Genomic DNA, 25,588 nt, shown 5'->3' on the forward strand with positions numbered 1-25,588 from the left:
GTGTGTAGAGCGATTCAGACTAAACTACTGGACCGATCTTTATGAAATTTGACATGAGAGTTCCTGGGTATGAAATCCCCGAACGTTTTTTTCATTTTTTTGATAAATGTCTTTGATGACGTCATATCCGGCTTTTCGTGAAAGTTGAGGCGGCACTGTCACGCCCTCATTTTTCAACCAAATTGGTTGAAATTTTGGTCAAGTAATTTTCGACGAAGCCCGGACTTCGGTATTGCATTTCAGCGTGGTGGCTTAAAAATTAATTAATGACTTTGGTCATTAAAAATCTGAAAATTGTAAAAAAAAATAAAAATTTATAAAACGATCCAAATTTACGTTTATCTTATTCTCCATCATTTGCTGATTCCAAAAACATATAAATATGTTATATTCAAATTAAAAACAAGCTCTGAAAATTAAATATATAAAAATTATTATCAAAATTAAATTGTCCAAATCAATTTAAAAACACTTTCATCTTATTCCTTGTCGGTTCCTGATTCCAAAAACATATAGATATGATATGTTTGGATTAAAAACACGCTCAGAAAGTTAAAACAAAGAGAGGTACAGAAAAGCGTGCTATCCTTCTTAGCGCAACTACTACCCCGCTCTTCTTGTCAATTTCACTGCCTTTGCCATGAGCGGTGGACTGACGATGCTACGAGTATACGGTCTTGCTGAAAAATTGCATTGCGTTCAGTTTCATTCTGTGAGTTCGACAGCTACTTGACTAAATATTGTATTTTCGCCTTACGCGACTTGTTTGTCCTTTAGATTGATCCTCACAGCTCTGTAAGCTAATTATTACATACAATTGCTGTGAATATACTCTGAAACGTTCCAACCTAGCTGTCTCCACCCTACCCTTTTGTTATGTGATGAAATACTCAGGGTAGACACTTTCTTTCTTTATTTGGTGTTTAACGTCGTTTTCAACCGTTCAAGGTTATATCGCGACGGAGGGTAGACACTAAATAACAGTCATCATCCTACCCTTGTGTATGCAGTTATGAAATACTCAGGGTAGCAACCAACAGTCTTCATCCTCCCCTTTTGTATATGATGAAATACTCATGAATATACTCAGGGTAGCTATAGCAACCAACAGTCTTCATCCTCCCCTTTTGTATATGATGAAATACTCATGAATTATATACTCAGAGTAGCTAGCAACCAACAGTCTTCATCCTACCCTTTTGTATGTGATGAAGTATTCTGGGTAGCAACTGCAGCGGTCATAGATAACAAACTCTCTGAAATTTCTGCCAGCATCGTCAATGGCGGAATCAAAGTTGGTGCCATTTTTACAAGTACAAACGTCCTTGTAGCACCTTTTGCATGGAGGGCGTCTGAACTTTGTGGGGTTAAAGGCCTTGCTGATGTAGGGGTCGCCAAGTAGAACTCGCATCAGAATCATTGTTTTCTTGCCGCTTGTTCTTTGCTTTTTGCTGTCTGAAATACAGTGCAAGACGGTTAGCAAGAACAATAATCCAGTCTTGTCAAATCTGAATGCAAATAACGGTGAAAGACCAGAGCTAGCAATTGTTTAAGTCACTACATGCATCAGGATCATTATATCTGTTTCTTTGGCTTTTTTCTTTTTTCTTTTTGCTGACGGAAATACAGTGTTAATTGAAGGCCATAACAATTAACATCCCTTTCTAATCCATAATGAGGTCAAATCTGGATGCAAATAAGACGAAAGGCCACTTGGCAAACGTGCATGTCACTTATGTAGTGTTACCATACATGCACTCAAATGTGATTTCTGAAGTGACCCTTTTTGCGTATGCCAATATAGTGCAGTTGTGCTTGCAAGTACCACCACCACCACCACCCCCCGCCCCCCCCCCCCCCCCCACACACACACACACACATTCCACAAAGGTGTACGATTTTACACTTTTAAAGCTAATCGACAGGTAAAACAAGGTGAGAATTTACCAGTGTACTGATCAGCCTTGGTGGAACTTTCAGTGGTGTAGATGCCTTGTCCCAGCATAGCATTATGGTCGGCCAGGCGCGAATCAAGGCCTCCGTGGATTATTTTCTCTATGAACTCTTTCTTCGTCCCGTGGAACAAGTAGTGTTCATTCACCTGCAGAAAACGAAACACCAGTCTCAGTCACAAATCAAAAACAAAGCAGGGATGGAAAGATCAAAGAAGACAAAAAAACAGATGATTTACAGCAAACTTTCAAGCGCTCATATTTTTTTTAAATCATGTTCGTTCAAAAATATGCACTTAAGTAAAGGGATAATAATAAAGTGTATTTATATTGCGCCTATCCCTTACAAAAAACAAAAATATTTGGCTCTAAGCGCATATTAATAGTTAACCCCCCCCCCCCCCCCCCCCCCCCCAAAAAAAAATAATAATACTTTCCCCCTTTTAACCCTTAGGCTGGTTGTCGCGACATATGTCGCGCTACTTTACGTATACTGTCACCTGGTTGTCACGACATATGTCGCGCTACTGGCTCAGTCTGTTTGGTCGGTTCCGATTACCTCCCATGGATGCGAAAACCTATATGACTGTTTTTTGTTATTTTTCTCTCTGTTAATTCACCAGTGGCTATGTAACATGTGTTACAGAATTGCACCAGTGTAAGGGTTAAGACACTGCTAGTTCATATTTTCCATGCATATACCTCCACAGTGGTACCTGCGATGAAAGGAACCCTTGGGATCACCCAAATTATTGTCCATACATTGCAGGTGGCGTGTCATGACAGGTATATTTTGGTAGAGATAGTACAGAAAGGGATGCCAGAAGGTGTCCTTTTAAGGGAGGTGTCCTCTCATCAGAGGGGCCATACATGGCAGGTAAAACTATTATTTACCTTCATTTTAAGACCAGATTTCTCACATTTTGGAGGTCGTGAAATGGGGGAAAGGGCCCAGGCCCAATGATGCAACAGAAAAGGGAAGCCTAATTTACCTTGGATTCGACACATCGGCTCAGCCCTCTGCGGCCTGACAGAAGGCTGGTGGTTTTGACAGGCCCGGTTGAGCCCTTGGCTTTCTCCACAGGGTTGAAACCGTGGCCTTTGGTGTCCTGCTTGCTCCTGACCAGCAGGTGCTGACGGTGTGTGCGGTACGTTTCCCACAACTCCGGATTTTCTAGACGTTCCACCTTCACCACCTGTTAGAAGCACAGTACAGTGGGTCATGTATAGGCTGAACAAGTACACCAGAATACAATTCCACTTTTACATGCATACATGCATGCACAATTCAAGATTTTCTAGACGGTAGCACCTTAAGCTTAACCACCTGTTAGAGGCACGACACAGTGGGTCATGTATAGGCTGAACAAGTACACCAGAATACAATTCCACTTTTACATGCATACATGCATGCACAATTCAAGATTTTCTAGACGTTCCACCTTCACCACCTGTTAGAAGCACAACACAGGCTGAACAAGTACACCAGAATACAATTCCACCTTTCTCATGCATATATACAAGCACAATTCAAAATTTTCTGGACAGTCCACCTTCACCACCTGTTAGAAGCACAACACAGGCTGAACAAGTACACCAGAATACAATTCCACTTTTACATGCATATAATGGAAGGGTGCTGGTTCTGTGCGACGCTTAGTTTTTGAGATAGGCATGACTGACGAAGAACAGGACGTCATATTCCAAACAAAAACGACTATGTTGCAGGTTGAAGCCGTTGAGATTGCATTTCTTCGGGAGCGGTTTCTGCAAAAATAGATACATGTATTACACGATTCGCGAAACAGTTGAGAAGCAGACGATCTCTGAGAAACTTTGCATGATGGACTGATAGTGTCTTCCCTTTGTTTGTCTCGTGATAACGTTATTTTGTATGATAACGATTCACTTGCAAAATAAAGTATACAATTTGGTGTTTCAGTGGTAAATGTAGATACAAATGTGTAATAAAGACAAAGCAAACAAATAAAGGTGTTTTTCTTGTGAAAATGTTGCGTTGTGCGGATGTTTGGGTGGTCATGTGATGTAAACAAAGCGAAGTGTGGGACGTGCTCAGCTCTGAGCTGTAACACCAGCAAGTTCAAAACACGAGAAAAACGATTTCGTTACGCGAGTCGCCACCGGGGATGTTTGTATTTTTCAAATGGTTGTAAAATAAATCTTGTATTTATCATCGTACTCCGGCCCTGTTCTTTTTTTCTTCACGCCTAAAACCGTTATTTCTTTTAAGCGACGCAGCATTAATACATGCACAATTCAAGATTTGCTAGACGGTCCACCTTCACCACCTGTTAGAAGCACAGCACAGCCGATCAAATACACCAGAATACGTACTCTTCCACTTTCACATGCATACATGCACAATTTCAGATTTTCTAGACAGTTTGGGGGTAAGGGCCGTACTGTATGGCAGCTCGCTTTCCCCAGTGAGAAAGCAGCCCGAATTTCCATGAGGGTCACCTCACAGAATCTGAAATCTTATCCTTCAGCATCTGTAAGAAGCAAAACACAGCAGGTCATGTATAACCTCAACAACCTCAACGTCCCTTTGTCTATTCTCTAGAGACCCGTCATGACAGGCCACCTGCAATGTAGGGACACATTTGGCTGGTCCCAAGGGCGTCTTTTCATTGCAGGTACCACTGAAGAACTAAGAAAGAATGAATTCTGTATTCTAGCTTCCACAGTTCCCATCTTTACCTGAATATCCTTGTGCTTGAGATTAGATGCATCCTTTCCAGCTCCGACCAAACGTTTGTCCCACGTTTTCCTGACCAGTCTTGTTATATCGCTGAATTCAGTGCCCCTTTCATCTTTCACGGTGTGTAGCTTGCCAAACTTTCTGTGGTCACGGACAAAGTTTTCCAGGTTTTGAAAGACTCCATCTTGGCTAATCTGGAAAATTTTATTTTGGTATTGTGCTTGAAAAGGACAGACATAAAATCAATCAAGACAAATTAATTCTATCAAACGACCAGAGGCAGATCAGTACCTTATACTGTCATGACTACCTTAACATCAATGCCACTTAACGACGGGCGCAGTGGCGTGGTGGTAAGACGTCGGCCTCCTAATCGGGAGGTCGTCAGTTCGAATCCCGGTCGCTGCCGCCTGGTGGGTTAAGAGTGGAGATTTTTCCGATCTCCCAGGTCAACTTATGTGAAGACCTGCTAGTGACTTAACCCCCTTTGTGTGTACACGCAAGCACAAGACCAAGTGCGGTTATGGAAACACGAAAATATCCAGCATGCCTATACTCAACGAAAGCGGAGTGAAGCTGACTATGCTCTCAGAGTATAGTTTGGGGAACCCAAATGGGCAAACGAGCTCACACGTAACCAGAAAAATTCTGGAACGCTGAAGAAGAAGAAAAATGACACTTAAGAAATGGAGACTATCAATCAAAGATATTCAGCATGCAAAATGAGGTCTTCAGGAGGAAGGAGTCTTAAAATGGGGGTAAATTTGTAGACATTATGAGGAGGAAGTCTGAGAAATTCTTTATAAAATGTTAACTACAGTGGTCGCCGCTTAATAAAGCCACTTCTGGACCGACGAAAAATGGCTTTAATAAGCGGCGGATTTATTAACCGGCGGTCCAGGAATACGTCATTTTCGAAAGAAAAAAATTTCGTCTCGTTTGTTTACGTCACTCAGTCACTTTCTTTCGTCATTTACACTTGTTTGAATCTAAACAAAACTTCACGAAGGATGTTGAACTTTTGTTTTAATTATGTACATGTACGTGTACTTTGATCACTTCGGTACATCAATAATTTCACTGTCACCGTCACGAATCATTACTCGGCAGAGAAGAACGATTTTATGAGTGTTTGTTTGTTGGTCGTCTTCCACATTAGAACAAGATAATGTGAGTTTTAGTCACAAACTACGTGATTTCTTAGGGAAAACTGGCTTTAATAAGCGGCGGGTTGGTTTTATTAACCGGCTTTTTCTAATACATAAGATATAGTGATAAATCCGGACCGTCTGAAATCGGCTTTTATAAGCGGCTGGCTCTATTAACCGCGGTTTTATTAAGCGGCGTCCACTGTATCAGTATTAATGCCTGTATTGTATGATGAATTAAATTCGATGTTTTAATGTGTATTGGGTTTAAAAGTCCTATAGTATTATAATACAGTATGCCTGTTGTTAGTTGTTTAATTTGTTGCCCCACAGTCTGTGTTACATCTTCGTTCTGTTTTAGATCTGTACGCTTTTATGTAAGTTCTGTTTTATTGTCAGACTTTTTATGTGTAACTATGTGTCTATTACTTATCTTACGTATTTTTCATCTTTTTTTTTTTAAATTGTCTAGATTATCTTATTAAACTATAAGTGGTCGTTGTCTATGAATTTTTTTTAATGCTTGTATGTTATTTCTTACAAGGAAACTTTTTATATATGTAAAATGTTGAATTCTAATGTCTAATGTAAAGCGCCATGAGACTGCCATTTGGCGGTGAACAGCGCTATAAAAGAATGTTTTATTATTATTATTATTAGAAAGCAAATGCCTTGAAAGGCAGAAGTCTTATAATCAAGGGTCTTTAAAAGGGGGTCTGGTAACTCAATTGATAAAGCACTGGACTTTGTGTTCTTGGGTCACAGGTTCAAATCCAAGACAGGATGAACACACAGCTAGGCCCATATCTCCCAGATGGTATCCGTGTCCCACCCCAAAGTCATCGCCGTGGCACGTAAAAGACCTTGTTCCTTCTGCCACAAGTGCAGGCGGTTGATTATACACCTGAACATACACACTTACTTGTTGCTGCTATATCTTTCAACTTGAAGGAACCAACCCAAATTTGCCAGCCATGGGATTATACAGTGCGCAATGAAATTCATGAAGTACTTACGCTCCAATAGTTGGGAAGCTCCATCTTTTCAGCTTCAGGAGTGCGACCACTTGACCTTGACCCTCGGCTGTATCTGGGGCGTTCTCTCTCCTCGCCTTTCGCTGGCTGGATCATAAGCTCGTGGATCTTGATTCTGATGATACCTGACACTTCCATCATGCCCAGCCTGTGTCCCCTGATCACAAGCACCTCCCCAGTGCCTGCACGCATGCACAAAACACGATCAAGCAATTTGTTAGTACAATGGAACCCGATTCAAGGATCTCTAAAAATATGAAGAAAAAACCAGGATTTATAAAGAGTTTATTCTTAAAACAGATGGTTAGTTATTATTTTGTTAAGCCTCTTCAGCTGATATTGCTTTTCGAGACCGTTTAAAACTGAGATACACAAACACACAAGTTATTGTATAAAAAAACCAAGGTCTCATGAGCGGGTGGTGGTGGTGGCCTTGGTTGTGGGGAGGGGGGGTGTGTGAGTAAGTCTTAAAAGGGGAGTTTTAAAAAAGGGTTTTCCTGTAATAAAATAAGTCTTGTAGTGGTGAACATATGTAACATTGTACTACGCTTGTTTCACACACACACACACACACACACACACACACACACACACACACACACACACACACACACACAGAGTTTAATGTGGGTGGCCACCAAAAAAAGAAAAGACCAATGCTTCTCACCTCTGGTTTGGATGCTAAGCACCACGTCTTTTTCATCAGCAGCTGCTTGAATCTCTCCCATGCTTTTTGGATCAAGTTTCTTGAAGGTCCTCAGGTCTTCCACACTAATTTCTTCACAGAGAAATTCTGATCTCAGCTCCTCTCTCAGGGCTGCTTTCACAGCTGTTAAATCTTGCTGGTTCTTGAGACACACGTGCGCTTGTAGCCGCCCTGATGAACTTTTCTGAACAGGCTGGGTTTGTGGAGGCACGGCGGAAGCTGAAGAGCACAAAATCAACATTACAATTAGTCTCACACACACACACACACACACACACACACACACACACACACACACACACACACACACACATACACACACACTGTCTCTCTCTCACACACACACACCCATGCACATACATATATGTGCACTTAGACACACCCTCATGCAGACGCATGCAGACACATGCACAGTCACACACACATGACACACACACACACATGCACTCACACAGTCACACACACACACACACACACACACACAGTCACACACACACACACACACAAACTAATTCTGTCAAGCAATGTCAGTTGCCCATCAACTTCACTTACCCTGCTCATCATCAGTAACATCGATTTCGAAGACAACCTCATCCTCGTCACTATCACCACTGTCGCTACTGGCTGTGTCGTCATCTCTCCCACCCCAGAGGTCTTTTCCATCGTCATCATCATCATCATCATTGGAGTTACCATTGTTGTCTACATCACTGCTCGCACTTTCAGAGTCACTGTCCAGTACTGACAACCCGCGTGGTTGTACCCCGATTTTGCTCGCTGTTTCACGGAATTTTCTGGCAATGTTCGCATCATACATGACAAACCTCACACTCTGCACAAAAGGGAAAATTTAATGTGTTAGTGAAACATTTGAATCATGCCAGTCGATAAAGAAACAAATATTCCGTCAACACTAATAAAAGTGATCACAACTTCCACTCCTGATACCCTCCTCCTAAAGAGGGACTTTATTAGAGTAAGGAAGAAAAATTATACAAGGAAACATCGTTCAGCATGATGTTTGTTATTTTGGCCTGTGATTGTTACAAATCTGCTGCTTTTGTTCATCTTTTAGAACATTATGAGAGCCATCCCAAGTTAATTCCTTTAATTTGACCAAGTAACAGGATATGATAGGCCTGTGACGGGCACAGTGGCGTGGTGGCAAGACGTCGGCCTCCTAATCGGGAGGTCGTCAGTTCGAATCCCGGTCGCTGCCGCCTGGTGGGTTAAGAGTGGAGATTTTTCCGATCTCCCAGGTCAACTTATGTGCAGACCTGCTTGTGACTTAACACCCTTCGTGTGTACACGCAAGCACAAGACCAAGTGCGCACGGAAAAGATCCTGTAATCCATGTCAGAGTTCGGTGGGTTATAGAAACACAAAAATACCCAGCATGCCTCCCCCGAAATCGGCGTATATGCTGCCTGAATGGCGGGGTAAAAACGGTCATACACGTAAAAATCTACTCGTGCTTAAAACATGAGTGAACGTGGGAGTCTAAGCCCATGAACGAAGAAGAAGAAGAAGATAGGCCTGTTTGTGTGAATTCATTAAGTATATAACTCTAAGTTAACAGAAAAATGCACTGTAAATGAATCCATTTTTTGAGCTACCTCCCTTGACAGGGAAGTGTAGATTTCAGGCTCCTAGCATGTTAGACTGGGTCAATGCTTATATGTGAGTTAGAGTAAGAATATGTAATTTAATCAATTTATGTGGAAAAACGCACAACCTGTATATATGTACAGGCTTCTGTGAGCGTGTGTCAGTGTGTTTGATCAGTGCATGAGCTTGCCATGCATGCATGCATGTCTGTCTGTCTGTCCCTCTCTGTCTAAGTCTGTCTAAACCCATCAATACCTGCAATGATCCTGGACTGTTCTGTAGAAACTGACGGACTGCAGAGACCATTGCTTGGGCAATGGTGTCCTCAGGAAACTGAAACATTCGGCCAACGCCCAGTGGTGGAAAGGCCACAGATTTGTTTCCATATTTCACAGCTAGCTGGAGACACTGCTGAACCATCCCTTGTACAACCTGAACATTGAAGCATGTGTGCGATCAGGCAAAAAATAGAGCAATTGCAGGCAGAGAAAGGATGAGAAGAAGATTGAGAGAGGGAGGGGGGAGGGGGGAAGATCATCGATAGACACATCAGAGGAAATTCAGGGGTGGGAAGTGTGGGGGAAGTGGCAGGGAGGTAAGTGTATTAATTCAAAGTTAAAAAACCGAAAAAACTTCAAGTACATTCCTGTCAGAAAACCATAGACAGTCAGAGTGAGAGAGATGACGCCTAGCCTGTTTAATTGTCAAGTGTGCGTGCACCTGTGTGCAACCCTCTGTATGTGTGTAAGTGTGTGTGTGTGTGTGTGTGTGTGTGTGTGTGTGTGTGTGTGTGTGTGTGTGTGTGTGTGTGTGTCTGCATGTTTCTGTGTGCACGTTTTTTTGTGTGTGTATTTGTCAGTGTCTGTGTTTTACTTTTTAATGTAAACATAATAACTTCGCACATGATGACACTATATCACCATCAAGGAATCAATCAATCAATTGGTCATCACCTAAACTGAGACAGCACCCAAGAAACTTACGTCTTCCAGGTTTGCCCGAAGCCCCCTGGACAAAACAGCAACATACAAAGACGTCACAGAACCTGACTGTGCCTGTGGCACAGCAAGGGACACCACAGACCCTGCTGCTCTCTGCTGTCGGCCGGCCACTCTTGATAATGCCTGTGGATAGAATTCAAAGATCATTATGCCACTTAACACAATCCAACAATAACAGCTAAATTCATATAATGCATGCACACACACATGCACAAATACCTACAAACACACTCACACACAAACACACAGATGAGTGCACTCACATTCAAACACACACACACTAACACACACATGTGCACACACACACACACACACACACACACACAACACACACACACACACACACACACAAACACATATCCATGCACTCACTCACACACACACACACACACACACACACACACACACACACACACACACACATACTCACACACATATATGCAGGCAAAAACACAAAATCAATATAAAACGTAATTGTGAATGGTCTGCACTCAAAGTCACAAGTGAAGGTGATACAAAAGTATGTTCACATTACATACCGAAGTGGCCTGGGGAAACTGTTTCACAATGGCTTGTCCAACAGCTGTTTTGGTGAGATCCATATCTTCTCCCACAACGCAAACCACCCCATCTGCCTGCACAGTCACAATGCAAGACTTTTTAAATCATGAAGAAAATATGCAGTACAGTGGAACCTCCCTTTTAAGACCTTAAAAAATCTGGTCCAAACATGGAGGTAATTTTACAGAGTCACTGTCAACAGAAAATCTGAAAAAGTACGGTCTTAAAAGGGATCGGAGTCTTAAATTTGGGGGTAGAAACCCCCTTTTGAGACCCCTGGTTTAAGACCCCAGCCTTCCATGACCGTGTTTTTACATTTAGTCAAGTTTAGACTAAATGTTTTAATATAGAGGGCTAGGGGGAATCGAGACGAGGGTCGTGGTGTATGTGTGTCTGTGTGTAGAGCGCTTCAGACGTGTTTTTTAGGTCCTAAAGAGGATTTTCTCTTGGTGATTTTTAGGTCCTAACGGGGATTTTCTCTTGGTGTTTTTTAGGTCCTAAAGGGGATTTTCTCTTGGTGTTTTTTAGGTCCTAAAGGGGATTTTCTCTTGGTGTTTTTTAGGTCCTAACGGGGATTTTCTCAGATTTTTGGAGGTCTTAACTCTTTCCGCCCTGCGCCCGACAGTTTGTCGGGCGCTCCTTAACAGCTTTCAACACCTGTGCCCGACAAACTGTCGGGCGGTGACACGCATCTTCTCTGAACTTGTTTCTGATCTAAAAATAAAAGACAGGTCACGAGCAAGGGGGGTAATTCTGTTCCAACTTCCTTCTTCTTTGTTTGGAGCAATTTGACAAACGAAAATTGTCCGATTGAGTGTTTTTTGAGCATTTTTCCTGCGAAATATGAGCAACCAACGCCGCTACTCGTTCAGGCAGGTTCTTGACAAGATTTTCCTCGACGATGACAGTGATTATGATGCCGAATGCAACGTTTCTTCGTCTCAATCGAGTGAAACAAGTGGTGATTTGAGTGGACAAGACCTGTGCGCGGGCTTCGATGCAAATGTGAGACAGAAACATCCTGTGACTTGTTGGAACAACTGTGACAGAGTGGTGTGTTTACATACTTTTTGGTGTTGTGCTTGTGACTTGGAAGAAGGATTTCTTTGAACTTTACACACTTCAGAAGGTACTGACTGCTACTCAACAGGTAAGAACATGCACTTATCATACAACACACAAAATTGTATGCGTCTACAACTATTAGTTGCAGAGTTAGAAGCGCTTTAGTGAAGTACCCATCAGATTTGCACTACAGTGCCAAATCCTCCAGGCTGGAGAGGCTGCTGAGCCTGCACTGCAGTCAGGGCTGATAGGGTTAAAAGGAGGGTTCCACTGTAATTAACTGATTGAATCATCACACAAACATGACTAAAGAAGACAATGCTCACTGTAAGGTAAACTTGACAAAAACACGAGCTGGCATACCAGTCAAGTAAACTTCAAGCAAGTTAGAAAGGAACAACAAATGTCACAATGACATTGTAAATGCTAATGAACTGCCATACAAGTGAAACAAGACACGATTTTATTCCCACTGCAACACACTCCCCTCCCCCCCCCCCCCCCCCCCCCCCCCCCAGACCTCCCTCCCACCCACCCTAGCCCAGCCACCTCCAACCCACCACATTCCCCCTCCCCCCTTCCCCCCCCACCCCACCTTCCGCCACCCCCAGACACACACCCCCCCCCCCTGTCCCGCCTTCCTCCTCCCTCCCACCCCTGATCCCCTGCATTTTTGTTATGACACCCTGGGCAATGTTCCTCTGCAAAAATCACCAATGTTAAAAGTATACACACATACTGCATAAATGATAAAACTGATCCCTTCAGCGGCACCAAGGCTTAATACAAACTCTTGTCAGAGCGGCCACACACGACAAAATAATTACCTTTTCCCAGGCAATGTTTCCAGTCTTGACAGAGAGCTTGCAATTTCCAACATTCACTTCAAAGGGTCGGACACTATCTCTGTGGCGATGATGGTTGGGACGATGTTGACGACCACTCGGCTTGGTTCTCTGCTGCTGCTCCACCCTAGGTCTTTGTCTTGGCTGTCTGGAGCTGTCAGGCCGCTTTGTTTGCTTTGCTTGCCTAGTGTATCTGGTAACAAAGGAAATATATGCACACACAAAAATATGGAAGAAATTGTCATTGTTTCATCATCCTGTAGCGGGCAATGTTTTTTTGTTTTTTTGTTGTTTTTTTAAAAGCAGGTAATTTTGTTATGTAAGTTTAATAACCAGAGGCGATTCAGAAACAACAGCTAGTGCATGCTGGATGGCATATATGTTCCAGCACAGTTCGACTGCTCGCTAACTCAGATCTGCCCAGTCTGTTACATGGGATATAAGACCATCAATATCTTCTCCACTTTGAAACATACCAACAATCAACACCATGGGGACTGCTTCCAGTGAAAACTTGGATTTGTTTGATGAATTAATTTCTTGACAGCCACAGGTGAGTTTTAAGACATTATTTCATGAAATAATTCCCACTCTGTACCAAAAGTAGTAAGGCTGTTATAAATGTTGGTATGTGTCCAACTGGAGCATGATCTTATCTGACTGATCGAAACTGAAGAATCTAGCTAATAATCCATCTGCTCAACTTTCATCATGTTATATTTTTACTTGAGCTTATTAATCGATCTGCTCAACTTTCATAATATTATATTCTTACTTGAGCTTATCTATCGATCTGCTCAACTTTCATCATATTATGTTCTTACTTGAGCTTATCAATCGATCTGCTCAACTTTCATAATATTATATTCTTACTTGAGCTTATCAATCGATCTGCTCATGCAACTTTCATAATATTATATTCTTACTTGAGCTTATCAATCGATCTGCTCAACTTTCATAATATTATATTCTTACTTGAGCTTATCAATCGATCTGCTCAACTTTCATAACATTATATTCTTACTTGAGCTTGGGCAGCTTGCGTTTTGGTGGAAGAGCGGTCAGACTGAGGACAGTTTCCAGCCCTCTTTTTCCTATTTTCTTCTCCATCTGCCTGCACCAAAACTCTGTATCCTCAGCATTGTGTAGTCCATTGATCACCAGTGACTGTTCTGTAATCAAGAAGGCAATATTACAATAATAAACACAATCATAATCTATCTATACATATAAATAAAAGAGAGTGTCTGTCTGTCTGTCTGTGTGTGTGTGTGTGTGTCTGTCTGTCTGTGATCGCCAAAGCTCCGAGAAGGGAGGGGGCAGGAAGACGATGTCGTGCATGTGCACTCCTGTGACTGTGAAGATGTGCACCTGACCACCACCGCCGCTGCGCTGCCAGCCCTCCAATCCTCCTCCGCCTCCCCCCCCCCCCCCCCGAAGAGAGAAACTTTTAGTTGTGGCTTGGCTCTTCTAAAAAAAAAGTAAACTTGCCCCCCCCCCCCCCCTTCAATCCCCAGATCCGACCCCCCCACCACCACCACCCCCATTCCCACCACCACCGCCGACTCCACAACTACCACTCCCACTAGCCCTACATCATCAACACCAACCCAACCACCATCCCCAGCACCCCCATCATCCCCCATCACCACCACACCAACCCCTTCCTTACCCCCAAAAAGAAAAAAGAATTATACGAACTTGTCTATACATCTATCTATACATCTAAATAAAAGAGAGTGTCTGTCTGTCTGTGTGTGTGTGTGTGTGTGTCTGTCTGTCTGTGGTCGCCATACCTCAGAGATGGCAAAAGATAAGCACAAGATATTTTGCATGCACACTGCCCTGGACCCACAAATGTGCACCTGGGTTTTAGTTTCTCCAGACATTGTTTCCTTCCTCGGATAATTACCCTCCCCATCTATCAATACAGTCTATATAGTGCAAGGGAGGTAAGTCATGGTTTGTCACCCACGGAAGGGAGGTAACTCTCATCAAACCAGTATACTGTGTCATTCTCAAGGGTTTTTCTGTTCATCTTCCCAGATCCATTCCCAGTAACTCTTCCTTATCTTCTCCAGTGTTTTGCGTTTATCTCCCTTCCTTCGTGTGGCGTCAATCCATATTCCAGTTACTACATTACTATTTTTAGAATGTCACTGCACTGTCCAGAACGCTTTCCTTGCACCCGTAAGTTGTCCTCACTGTAAAAGTTCAAAGGTCGAATCAATTTATAGCCACGTGAAAAATACACTGTCATCTATCTCTATATATTTATAGATATAGATATACATATAATACGGCTTCTCTGTGTGTGTGTGTGTGTGTGTGTGTGTGTGTGTGTGTGTGTGTGTGTGTGTGTGTGTGTGTGTGTGTGTGTGTGTGGGCAACACCTGTGGATTGTAGAGTTCTGTTTGTGATGGGGTCTGGCGGCTTTGGTCTCTCTGTATGTTCTGGCCTTCCTTTGAGAAGCCATAACAGTTATTATAGGGCTTAGAAATAAGCTCTAAAATTCTCAATCCCGTTTGAGTGGACTTCGCCTTCAAAGGTGATTGTGGTGTTTCGGCACTCGGTTACATTTGGCGTCGACGACAGAGATGGGACTCGACATGAAATGTTCAGGCCACTGAATCATTTTCGTGCTGTTCCCATTCCACCAACCTGGGAGGGACCTAAGCTTGGCGGGTCCATGGTTCGGAACTTTGGGGACAAAGTTCATTCAAAGGGGGTCGAGTGTGACAGGGAGACTACCGTCGCCCTTCACAGCAGACTCTGCAGAGTTGTTCGCCTTAGAAGTTGTGAGCTATTTATAGTTAGTTCGCCAGGCAACACCTGTGGATTGTAGAGTTCTGTTTGTGATGGGGTCTGGCGGCTTTTGTCTCTCTGTATGTTCTTGCCTTCTTTTGAGTGGGCACAAACTGGTGGATGAAAATGTTCACACGTGCTCTAAGACGGCGAACCGCCACGCTGTCTGTCTCTGTCTCGCGATTCACCCGGCGAAGCCGGGTATATTCCTCTAGTAACAGATATACAGATATACATGCACAGACACACACACGCACACACAAACTCGCATGCACACACACACATGCACACACACACACATTATGACACACACACAAAAGAAGAAGAAATAGATGTAGAGGAGACGAAGGAGCTGGAGAAGCAGAAAAAGATAATGATGATGAAAATGATGATGACGGTGATGACGACCACGACAAAGAGGATGGTGATGATGATGACGACGACAATGATGATGATGATGTTGATGATGATGATGATGCAGGTTACCAAGATGCATACAAGCAGGATGCTAACTGTTAATTAAATTGTGAAGGTAGAGCACCTGACTCCAATTAGTGATCGAAATGCAAATGAAAACTACACTAGTGCAACAAGAGGAACAAGACAGGATTAATTGTTAATCACAGGTAGACACCAATTTTCACCTACCTGTGTAGGATTTGAACTCAGATTCCAAGTCTACTGCCACAACTTGCGTCTTCTTCTTGATGGCTTGTACCATTTTTTGAACCTTCTCGCTCACATCCTTGTGACACTGATACATTAGGGTGAAGCCACCACTCGCTGGGTCATCCATAGATGTCACTTCTCCACCGTTTTTCCTGTTTTAATACAAACAAGCGTGTATGAGAACCAACTCTTTAATTATAAGCTTCCTGACATCCTGCAAAAGGCAACAATAAGGACAAAAATGTTAATGACAACAGCAGCAACATATAGTCACTCTGAAGAAAAATTTGAAGTAAATATAACAGTCAATCAACCATACTCATTTATTCACACATGCATTCAACCAACAAATCAACCAATCAAAGAAACTACATGTAAAATCAATGGATCAATGATTTCGCACACATATAATATATAAACAAAAACAACAATGATTTTCTGTGATTCTATGTGTAAAATAAATCAAATGATTTCACAATAAAGACATTTTCAAATCATGATTCTATGCACAGTATGTGGAGCCGACCTATTAAACCAACCCCCACTCCCCTTCCCCAATCACACACCACCCCACCTTCCCCAATTTCACCCCCCCCCCCCCCCCACCTTCCCCAATTCCACCCCCCCCCCCCCCCCCAATTTCACCCACCCCCGCACCTTCCCCAATTTCACCCACCCCCGCACCCCCCACCTTCCCCAATTTTACCAACACCCCCACACACCCCCCCCCCCACCTTCCCCAATTTCACCCACCCCCCCCACCTTCCCCAATTTCACCCACCCCCCACCTTCCCCAATTTCACCCCCCCCCCCCCCACGCCCCACCAACCTACCCCAATTTCCCCCACCCCCCAACCCCAATTTCACCCACCTCCCCACCACCCACCCACCTTCCCCATTTCACCCACCCCCCACCCCTGATTTAAGACTCTTCTCTTTTAAGACCCCCCTCCCTGCTTTTTCAAGTTGTTTGTTCATAATTAATTTCTGTACATTTAATTGACCTCAAGTTGAAGACTACATATTTCCTTTGTAAGACAGATTTTTCTTCAGAGGTCTTAAACGGGTGTTTCTTCTGTCAAATATTGAACCAGGAAGAAACATTTTCTTACCAGATCAAAATCAAAAAAACAAGAATGGTAGGTAAATGGAACGTTTATTATTGACAAAAGTTTAAAATAAAAGTAATTTACTAATATTGTTTTTGGATCCTTACCAGATCAAGTTTTTCATCTCGTCCAGATTCTGAGTATACCACTGCCTGCACGCTCTATCCTCCTGGCCAGACAGCGTAAACCTGTTGGTGAAAACCTTGTATCTGCTCAGGTAGTCCTTCACTTCGGCCTTCACCTGGTCAAAATCCTTGCTGAAGCAGTGGACAGTGACTGGATCAGCATCGCCGCTGGGCAAAGTTACGTGAAGTAGAGAAAACTTCTGCTCCAACTGTTGTTTAAAAGTTTGCAGTTGAGATGCAGCACAGCCATTTACCTAAAAAGTATAAAGAAACATATAGACATGCAACCTGCATTAGCACTAAACTTTTGTTTTTTCATTAATTAATGGAAAAAATGGTATACCCATGTACTTCAAAACTGAAACATCTTCTCTAAAAAAAGAACACTGAGCTACATAAATTTGTTTACAGACTGGATATAAACACAAAACGTCAAAGCAAATTTGTCACTCTGGTAATATTCTTCAGCATGGAGGTTTTCAAGAAACTGAAGCAGTAAGAATATGTGACATGGAAAATAAAAGGTCACACGTACAAGAGCATGAAAAACACAAAAATCATACAATCAGGCCCTTTCCTTTCAGCCGACAAAAATTCACACAGCCGATAAACTTAAACATACTGACCTTCAATGACTTCAGGGTTGCTTTCATTCTAGCCAGGAACCGCTGTGCAGTTGTCACATCACTGCTGAGAGTGGCACACACAATGGTAGACTCCTGCAGGTCACAGGAACAACTGGGAGGACACAGCTGCTGCAGGTATTTTTTTCCTGCAGGTGTCTGTAGAATCATGGTGACTGCAGGAAGAACAGGAAGGGTCTCCTCTTCCACACACTGCACAAACAAGACAAAAACCAAGAAGGTGAACACAACATATCAGTCAGACAAGGTGTTTGTTAATTCTTCTGATCACACTGTGAGGTTGTGGCAGCAAGGCTGCTGCATATAATTATAAGCAAGAATATTATAAGATGTTTGATGGGTTGTTGACAGACCAGCTTTTTTGTCGGTCCGAGGGGGAGCATATCGCCTTTTGTTTCATATTTATTGACCAAGGCCGAAAGCCGCAGTCAATTGGAACTACTTGTTTCCGAAAAACTCCGAAAACCCCCGAAAACTCCGAAAACCCCCGAAAACCTCATCAGAAATTAAAAAAATTCATCCTTAGATCGTGTTTTGTTAATATTTGTTTTAAATCATAAGTTATAACTGCAACTTTCACAGTTCACGGCTTTATTTTCGTGTTTGTGAGAGGATTAACGAAGGAGCGGAAGCACTTAATCACATGATGTCATCAATATTTGTGCTTTTGAGTAACAAGAGTTACCTCCCTTGCATTGAAATCGATGCATCGACTTTGTCAAAAATCCGGCTCTAAAAACAAAAATAAGGGTGCAAAAAGCATGAATCAGGCATGACTTCTAATAAACATGTCAAAAACTTCAAATTGAAGTGTAGATTTAGTCATTTTTGATGGGGTTTTCGGGAGTTTTCGGAGGTTTTCGGGGGTTTTCGGAGTCAAGTAGTACCCCGGTCAATAAATATGAAAGAAAAGTCGATATGCCCCCCCGAGGACCGACAAAAAAGCTGGTCTGACAACAAACCACCAAACATCGTTTTTGTCATCATTTTGGTAGTGAGAAAATAAGGGTACAATCAGCACAGGGAGCCATGCTTTGAAACATGAGTTCCGCTTTGATAACCACACGATTTCCATTCATTTAGGAACCTACCAGGGATCGCGCTAGGATTTTTCAAATTGCGTACGGCTTACGCAATGTCGGCAAAAAACCGCGTAAAGCAGAACCGATTTTGCGTCACACTATAACACAGTTAAATCATGACGATGTGCGAAAAAACGAGGACAACTTTCGCTGCATGCCGTTTTGAATGAATCAAAGACAGGCTTGAACTGAAAGCGTCTCTCGGCCTAGATTTGGCGCCACACACCCAGTGCATTTTGGGTGTATGTTCTGTTTCAGAAAACCGACTGGCGTTGCTTTGCGTCGCTTGCGACACTCTTATGCCGAGAGCTGTCACCTCATTTTGTTTTATCCAAAACAGACTTTAGATTTGAACTCACGCGCTTGTGCTATCCCGTTTGATCCAGAACAGACTAGAGATTCTAAACTCGCGCGCGTATGCTATAGTCTGATTCAGTATTGGGATGTGCTGCTGAGCATGCCGTTTTGAATAGAAGTTGTTTTGCGTACGCGTTACGCATAATTAGCGCCGGGAAAATGCGTGGGCGGATTTTAAAACGCGTCAAATACGCAAAAAACATGCGTTAACGTGATCCCTGACCTACGCTAACAAGATGAAGTAGTTTTGTTTTTTGTTTACTTTTGCCAGTTTGCCAGTTCGTTTTTGGAACTTTGCAAAGCAGTGTCGTGTCGTCTGTTTAGGTCTGGCGAAACGCCAATGAAAAGAGCCGAATCCCCGAGCGTTTCTATTGGGTTTGCTTTTGATTATCCATGTATAACCTGCTTCCTGTAACTATGGTAACCGGGGATTTATTGCATGGGGAACATGAGATTTATTTCCCAGGTGCTTGTGAATGAAAACTCGTGAAAATGATGACAATTCATGCCTTATATTGTTCCAAGCAGTCACTCAGTCATAGAAATTAATATGTCCAACTCAACTGCAGGAAAAAAACTTGTCTAAAAACATTTGTTGGTACATATATATGTCTGACCAGTCTGACAATATTTACAGGTTCAATAAAAACATTCTCTGAAAAGTCACAAATGAGCACACACACACACACAACAAAAAACAACAGACAAGTAGCTAAACAAAAACAAAACTTGATTTCTTACCTGGAGCTGTAATAGGAATTTGTCGTACATTTCTTGACTGCAGCAGAATTTGACAACACCCTCAGATTCACGAATCTGAACCTCGCCATAAGAGGATGTTTCCTTATCAACAAACGTGTGCATGAGACACAATTTGTATGCCGGAAAAATCTCAGTACAAATCTTGAGGGGGGACGATGGTTTATTCTGCTGTTCAAGCATGCGATGCTTTTCTTTTTCTGTTTCCATCAGCGTCAGTCTCTGCTGTTCTAGCATGCGTTGATTTTCTTTTTCTGTTTCCATCAGTTTCAGTCTAAGCCACTCAAGTTCTTTATTATTGTCTAGATCTGATCCCTCCTTTGCCGTCGCTATTTTTTTATCCTGAAAATTTTGCCTTGAGAGTGTGCTTTGTCCGCAAGCTGAAGACTGGCCAGCAGTACCCCGGAACGGATCAACATCATGGAAGTGGGATATTGCAAAATCCGCATCTGGAGTCTCAAAGGTTTTGGTCTTGGAGCGACCAAAACCAAGCTGATCAGAACAGTCGTCGGCACGGGGAGACAAACTTTCAAAAGAAGGCCAAAGCTCTGCACGTTTGTCACGTCCCTGGTGATTGAGGCCTGGATTTGGCTGGCGGTTCCTGACAAAGTCAAGGGCCACATCCTCCAGACACACTTCTCCTTCATCAAGGTTTCTGACACCACTGCCGTCTTCCCTCCCACTTGTTGCATCCTGAGAATATGGGGTGGCGTTGTCTCCAACAGATACCTCTCCATACCGTCCATGGGTGCTACAGATGCTACCCCTGCTGTCTTCCTTGCCAACCACAGAATCCTGTCCTGAAGACCTGCTGAAATATGGTGAGGCACAGTCATTTAAGAACGCATGCCTTCCATTGTCGTTCCAGATACCTTCTTTGTCTTTCGTCCCAACTGTTGGCCCGTGTCTTGCACCGCTTTGAGAATACGGTTTGCTCCTGACACCATCCCTGTTTTCCTTTTTCTTTACTGGATCCCCTTTGGAGGCACTGTGATGATATGGTGTGGCCTGGTCCCTCGGAGATACCTCCCCTGCAGCAGCGCTCCAAACGCTGCTGCTATCTTTCTTCCTAACCACTGGATCCTGACTTGTGACTCTGTGAGGTGAAGGTTGTGGTGGAGTGTTATCCCTCAGCAGCTGGCCGTGAAACTGCTCGTAGCAAGGTTCAACACGCACAGTGGTGCCTCTGCACGGTGTGTGTTCCTTTACTGCAAGCACACCCGCTGCCGCTGAAAACATTTATTTAACAAAAATGAATACTTCATCAGAAATAAATTGGTAAATGATGAGAGTGAGTTTTAATAATTAGGCAAACAGAGAAACAAATAACAAGGATCACTCTGGTTCTGCACAAATGGTGGTTCAGTACGTAACCGCACAATGCTATTTTAGTGATGTTATTATGGCTATTCTGGTTTTGACTCAGATCTCCTTTTGCTTAAGCTGTACATGGACTGCAGAACTGATATTTTCATGAAGGTACTGTATTCCTCACAATAAAACAATTCCTCACAAACCTATAGCTGCAATGATTTTCCTCTACGCTCTAACTTAATAGTATGTATGACAGTACCGTTACGCAAGTGTCATTAGACAAGAGTGCTTTCATCCATATTTTAGCAAATGACGGGTTAATTAAACTCCAAGATTGGAAAAGGATTTTAACAAACACATGAGCCTCAATCTTGCATTGTCGTTCACTCTAGATTTAAGATCACTTTATTTTATACTTTATTACATGCAGTGACTTGCTATTTTTGTAGTCTAGAACTAAACGCGTATAAGAAGTAAAATCTGTTTCAAAGATGATAATTATATAACGCCATTCACCTTCATTAGTGTGCATCCTGCAGTAAAAACTCTGTTAGAAGGGTGACAGTGGTACCTGTCCTACGAGGCCCTTTCAGTCAGACTCAGGATGTGTCCAAATAATTGAGACTTTCAACTGTTAATTAGTAAGTACAAAAATCTTAATCCAGGAGATCTTTACGAACACTGCATAGTACGTTCTTCGCAGTTAGCAGGTATGAAATTTTCCTGCTTTTGATTCCACTGTCAATGTAAAGCAATTGTGAAACATTGTCTAATCACTGGTATCCCTGCTCAAGTAATTTAACTCACAAAAACCTACCTTCAGTGGAGGCAAACGTGACGACGGCCATGCCCCACTCATCGTGTATTGTACACTCTGTCACCTCCTCCTCTCCGCCCCCCGCCTCAGCACTCTCAAAGTAGAACAGAAGGTTGTCGCTGCTTACAGATGAATTGACGCCTCGGACAACAACTGATGATGGTTGGCTCTTGACCAGTAAGAATTTAAGTGGAAAACGTTGAGTTTGGCAGTTGCTTTCAGCATTCTGGATATGCAGATCTGCACACAACAAAATCCCCATTGCCTTATGTAGCCTGGTCATGAACATCAAATCAAATCAGTCAAACCCATTGGTCACTCTCCCACAATCTTACTGCACATTCTCACCACTCTGTCAAGAACACACTGATGGGAACACACACTCAATTAAAAATGAAGCAATGTCCATCGGCATCGCAATTATGTTTGTTGGCATCTTAATTGCAGATTAGGTTGTGCAGTCTCAACTCATATTCATGCAGGGGTGTCATTGGTTTACAGTGTTTTGCATCAGTAAATGTTCATATCTGTTCCATTGTTTGAAATAAACAAAATAAAAAATTGCAAGACCTGCAAAACTTTCTCAGAAGCTCATGCAGTGATTCGTGTATTCATGGATGATCAACAACAGCATTTACACACAGTTTGAATCAATCCACTATCACTGCTGTTGACTGCGATCTTTCACACTGTACGTACCTGTGAGCGGTTGTGCGAACGTGAGAAGTGCAGTGTGTGATATACCGCTGAAAAACTCTACACCCGCCTCTTCATCAGCAATGTCCGCTTCTGTCGCAACCTCTATGAAGTTGACCAGCATGTCTTGTGACCAGTCTCCAGGAATATTCTGTGCAAGTAAAACAACATGATCAGATTTTGGGATTGCATTCATAGGGGAACAAACACACACAAAAACAGAGACATGCATGCAGTGAATGGAGTGATAAACACTGATATGTCAGAATAGTAATAATAGTAATAATAACTACACTTTATTGTCCATTAAAATTAATACATTAAAACGGAAAATTGTCTAACCTGCCTGTCAATGATTATAAAATACACATCGAAATAAGAATTACAAGAACATTCAAAGGATGCACATAAAACACATAAATTGAATTAGCAGGGGCACCAGTATTGCAACTAACCGTTACTCTGTGCAGTGTCAAATATATATATATATATATATATATAACACATTACAATACTGTATTAAATGAGCTGATTCGATCATCTTAATATGTACATGTATCACCATCAGAATAATCATTGCACTACCGTGATGTTTACTTCATTATCGCATGGAGCTGTCACAATAAAATAAAATGAACAGTCACATTAACATATCACAGAATCAGGTTACATGTACTGTAATTCGCGCGAGAACACATGTGCGCGCGCACATTCATTTATGCATGCAACACGCATGCATTCTCACACACACACACACACACACACACTATAGACACGTGTTCCTCCTATACTAATACTTTTTTCTGCAGCTGACCAGCCTCTACAGGATACAAGAAGAATTTAGAATGGTGACTGCAGAAGGAATGAATGACTTCTTGAACTGGTTCTTACGTGCCTAAGAGACCTTAAATCGTTTACAGGAAGGGAGAATTTGAAAACACAGTGTAAGAGGATGGTTGGGATCACAGACAATTTTGATACCTTTTCGCTTCATGGCAACCTGGTAGAGACTGGTCAGCTGTTTTGGGGGTTAATTGCCCAGCTAGTTTGCTGGCCGACCCAACAATGCGGTGCAGTTTGGCTTTGTTTTTTACATTGATAGTGCCATACCATGTCACAATGTTAAAAACTAAAATGCTTTCAATCAGGCTGCGATTTAAACAAGTTCCGAAACATTAATTACACTTTGACTGACATTGAAATAATTATTTTAACTTCCTGAGAAGAAAAATTCTTTGCTGTGCTATATACAGCGAGAACATGATATAATAGTGATATATGTTGCAGACTCAGCACGGTCATTGTTCAGACATTTCTCATAATAACAGTGACAGCTAATTGCTTAATACGTACACTACATACTAATACGTAATTCATACATATATATATACATTACAATACATACAGCGCCAGAATGATTGCCAAGATATAAACATATGTTAACAAGTATCCCTCGCAGGTGTCAAGATTGCCACATGACTCAAATCAAGTACACAATGTACAGCGGAACGCCCATTTTAAGATCACATCCCCATGCACCCCCAACCCCCTTAAAGACATTGCTTTCTGATAGTTTATGTTCACACTCTTTTAAATATGTTCCTCCGGAGCTCCATTTTAATACTAATTCATACTTCTTTTGAGGACTGCATGGTTTTCTCGGATTTTTAGAGACCTTAAAAAGAGGATTTCACTGCACATGCAGCATCTACACTAGCCAAGTGAGGACGTGACATGCACAGCACCTACCTGTGTCTGTCTGCTCCTAGCTCTTACAGTTATGTATATATATATGTTAAATTCATTGAGCATGCAGTACGAATCTGCATCTGCATCTGCATGGGTAACGCCGGCAGAATCCAAAACTTTGGCTTAGTACCGGCGGAACTGGGGAGAGCACTAATTAGGGTTTGTACTGCCTTCTAATAAGGCAGCACTGACGAAAACTGTCAACTATAGTTAATTAACTAATCAATGCAGTATAGTTTCTGAATATGTATTGAAACTTAGGACATAGTTTTTGAGAATGGTTAACTAAGAGAACTGAAGATCACATTTCGAAACAACTACGAAGTTACGCAATTTGAACGGTTTGTTCTGGAAAGGCAGTAACGTGAAACTGCAAATTTACTATTGAAATTAAGCTTGAGGAAACCGCCTGGTTTTTGGAATGGAGAATTTCCATCCAATAGCAATGTCCAAGAGAGCAACAAGAATGGTCTGTTTCATCTTTATATTTCAATCGGAAAGGCTATGGATGTGTCTAGGCGAAACATCAACTTAGCCCCAGAACTAGATTAGTTTGAATAACGAAAGAAACTTGAAGTTGAACCAATTACCCGAACAACCATTTTCCTCCTCCATAGTTCGTTCGTCCCTGCCATAGTGTAGCAGGGAAGCTGTATTACTTGACACAACTTCACTACCTCGCAATTAGGTGGAAAATGGCTTCTTCTTGGTTTCTTTTTCGATTCCCAAAATCTGGGAATTCCCCAATGAGCCAAATCCAGAACCGAAAGTACAATACATTAGCGGAAGTAAGAACGACAACTCTGACGATATTCTCAAA

At 42.3% G+C, this 25,588-nt stretch overlaps 1 protein-coding gene across 1 annotated transcript; it reads right to left on the minus strand.

The window, feature by feature from the left end:
- Nucleotides 1-573: 573 nt before the first annotated feature.
- LOC138969189 (uncharacterized) lies at nucleotides 574-25,507 on the minus strand. The gene is made up of 19 exons (XM_070341922.1): nucleotides 25,359-25,507; nucleotides 23,023-23,170; nucleotides 22,324-22,563; nucleotides 20,175-21,421; nucleotides 17,977-18,186; nucleotides 17,333-17,604; nucleotides 16,096-16,268; nucleotides 13,667-13,814; nucleotides 12,625-12,835; nucleotides 10,711-10,806; nucleotides 10,154-10,294; nucleotides 9,426-9,602; nucleotides 8,115-8,394; nucleotides 7,524-7,781; nucleotides 6,839-7,038; nucleotides 4,674-4,868; nucleotides 2,945-3,148; nucleotides 1,948-2,101; nucleotides 574-1,455 (listed from the first exon to the last, which is right to left on the minus strand). Exons 1-19 carry the CDS (start codon nucleotides 25,401-25,403, stop codon nucleotides 1,187-1,189), a joined length of 4,668 nt encoding a protein of 1,555 aa, XP_070198023.1. The 5' UTR covers nucleotides 25,404-25,507; the 3' UTR covers nucleotides 574-1,186.
- Nucleotides 25,508-25,588: the final 81 nt, after the last annotated feature.

Source organism: Littorina saxatilis, linkage group LG6, assembly GCF_037325665.1.
Source record: "Littorina saxatilis isolate snail1 linkage group LG6, US_GU_Lsax_2.0, whole genome shotgun sequence".
Lineage (NCBI taxonomy): Eukaryota > Metazoa > Mollusca > Gastropoda > Littorinimorpha > Littorinidae > Littorina > Littorina saxatilis.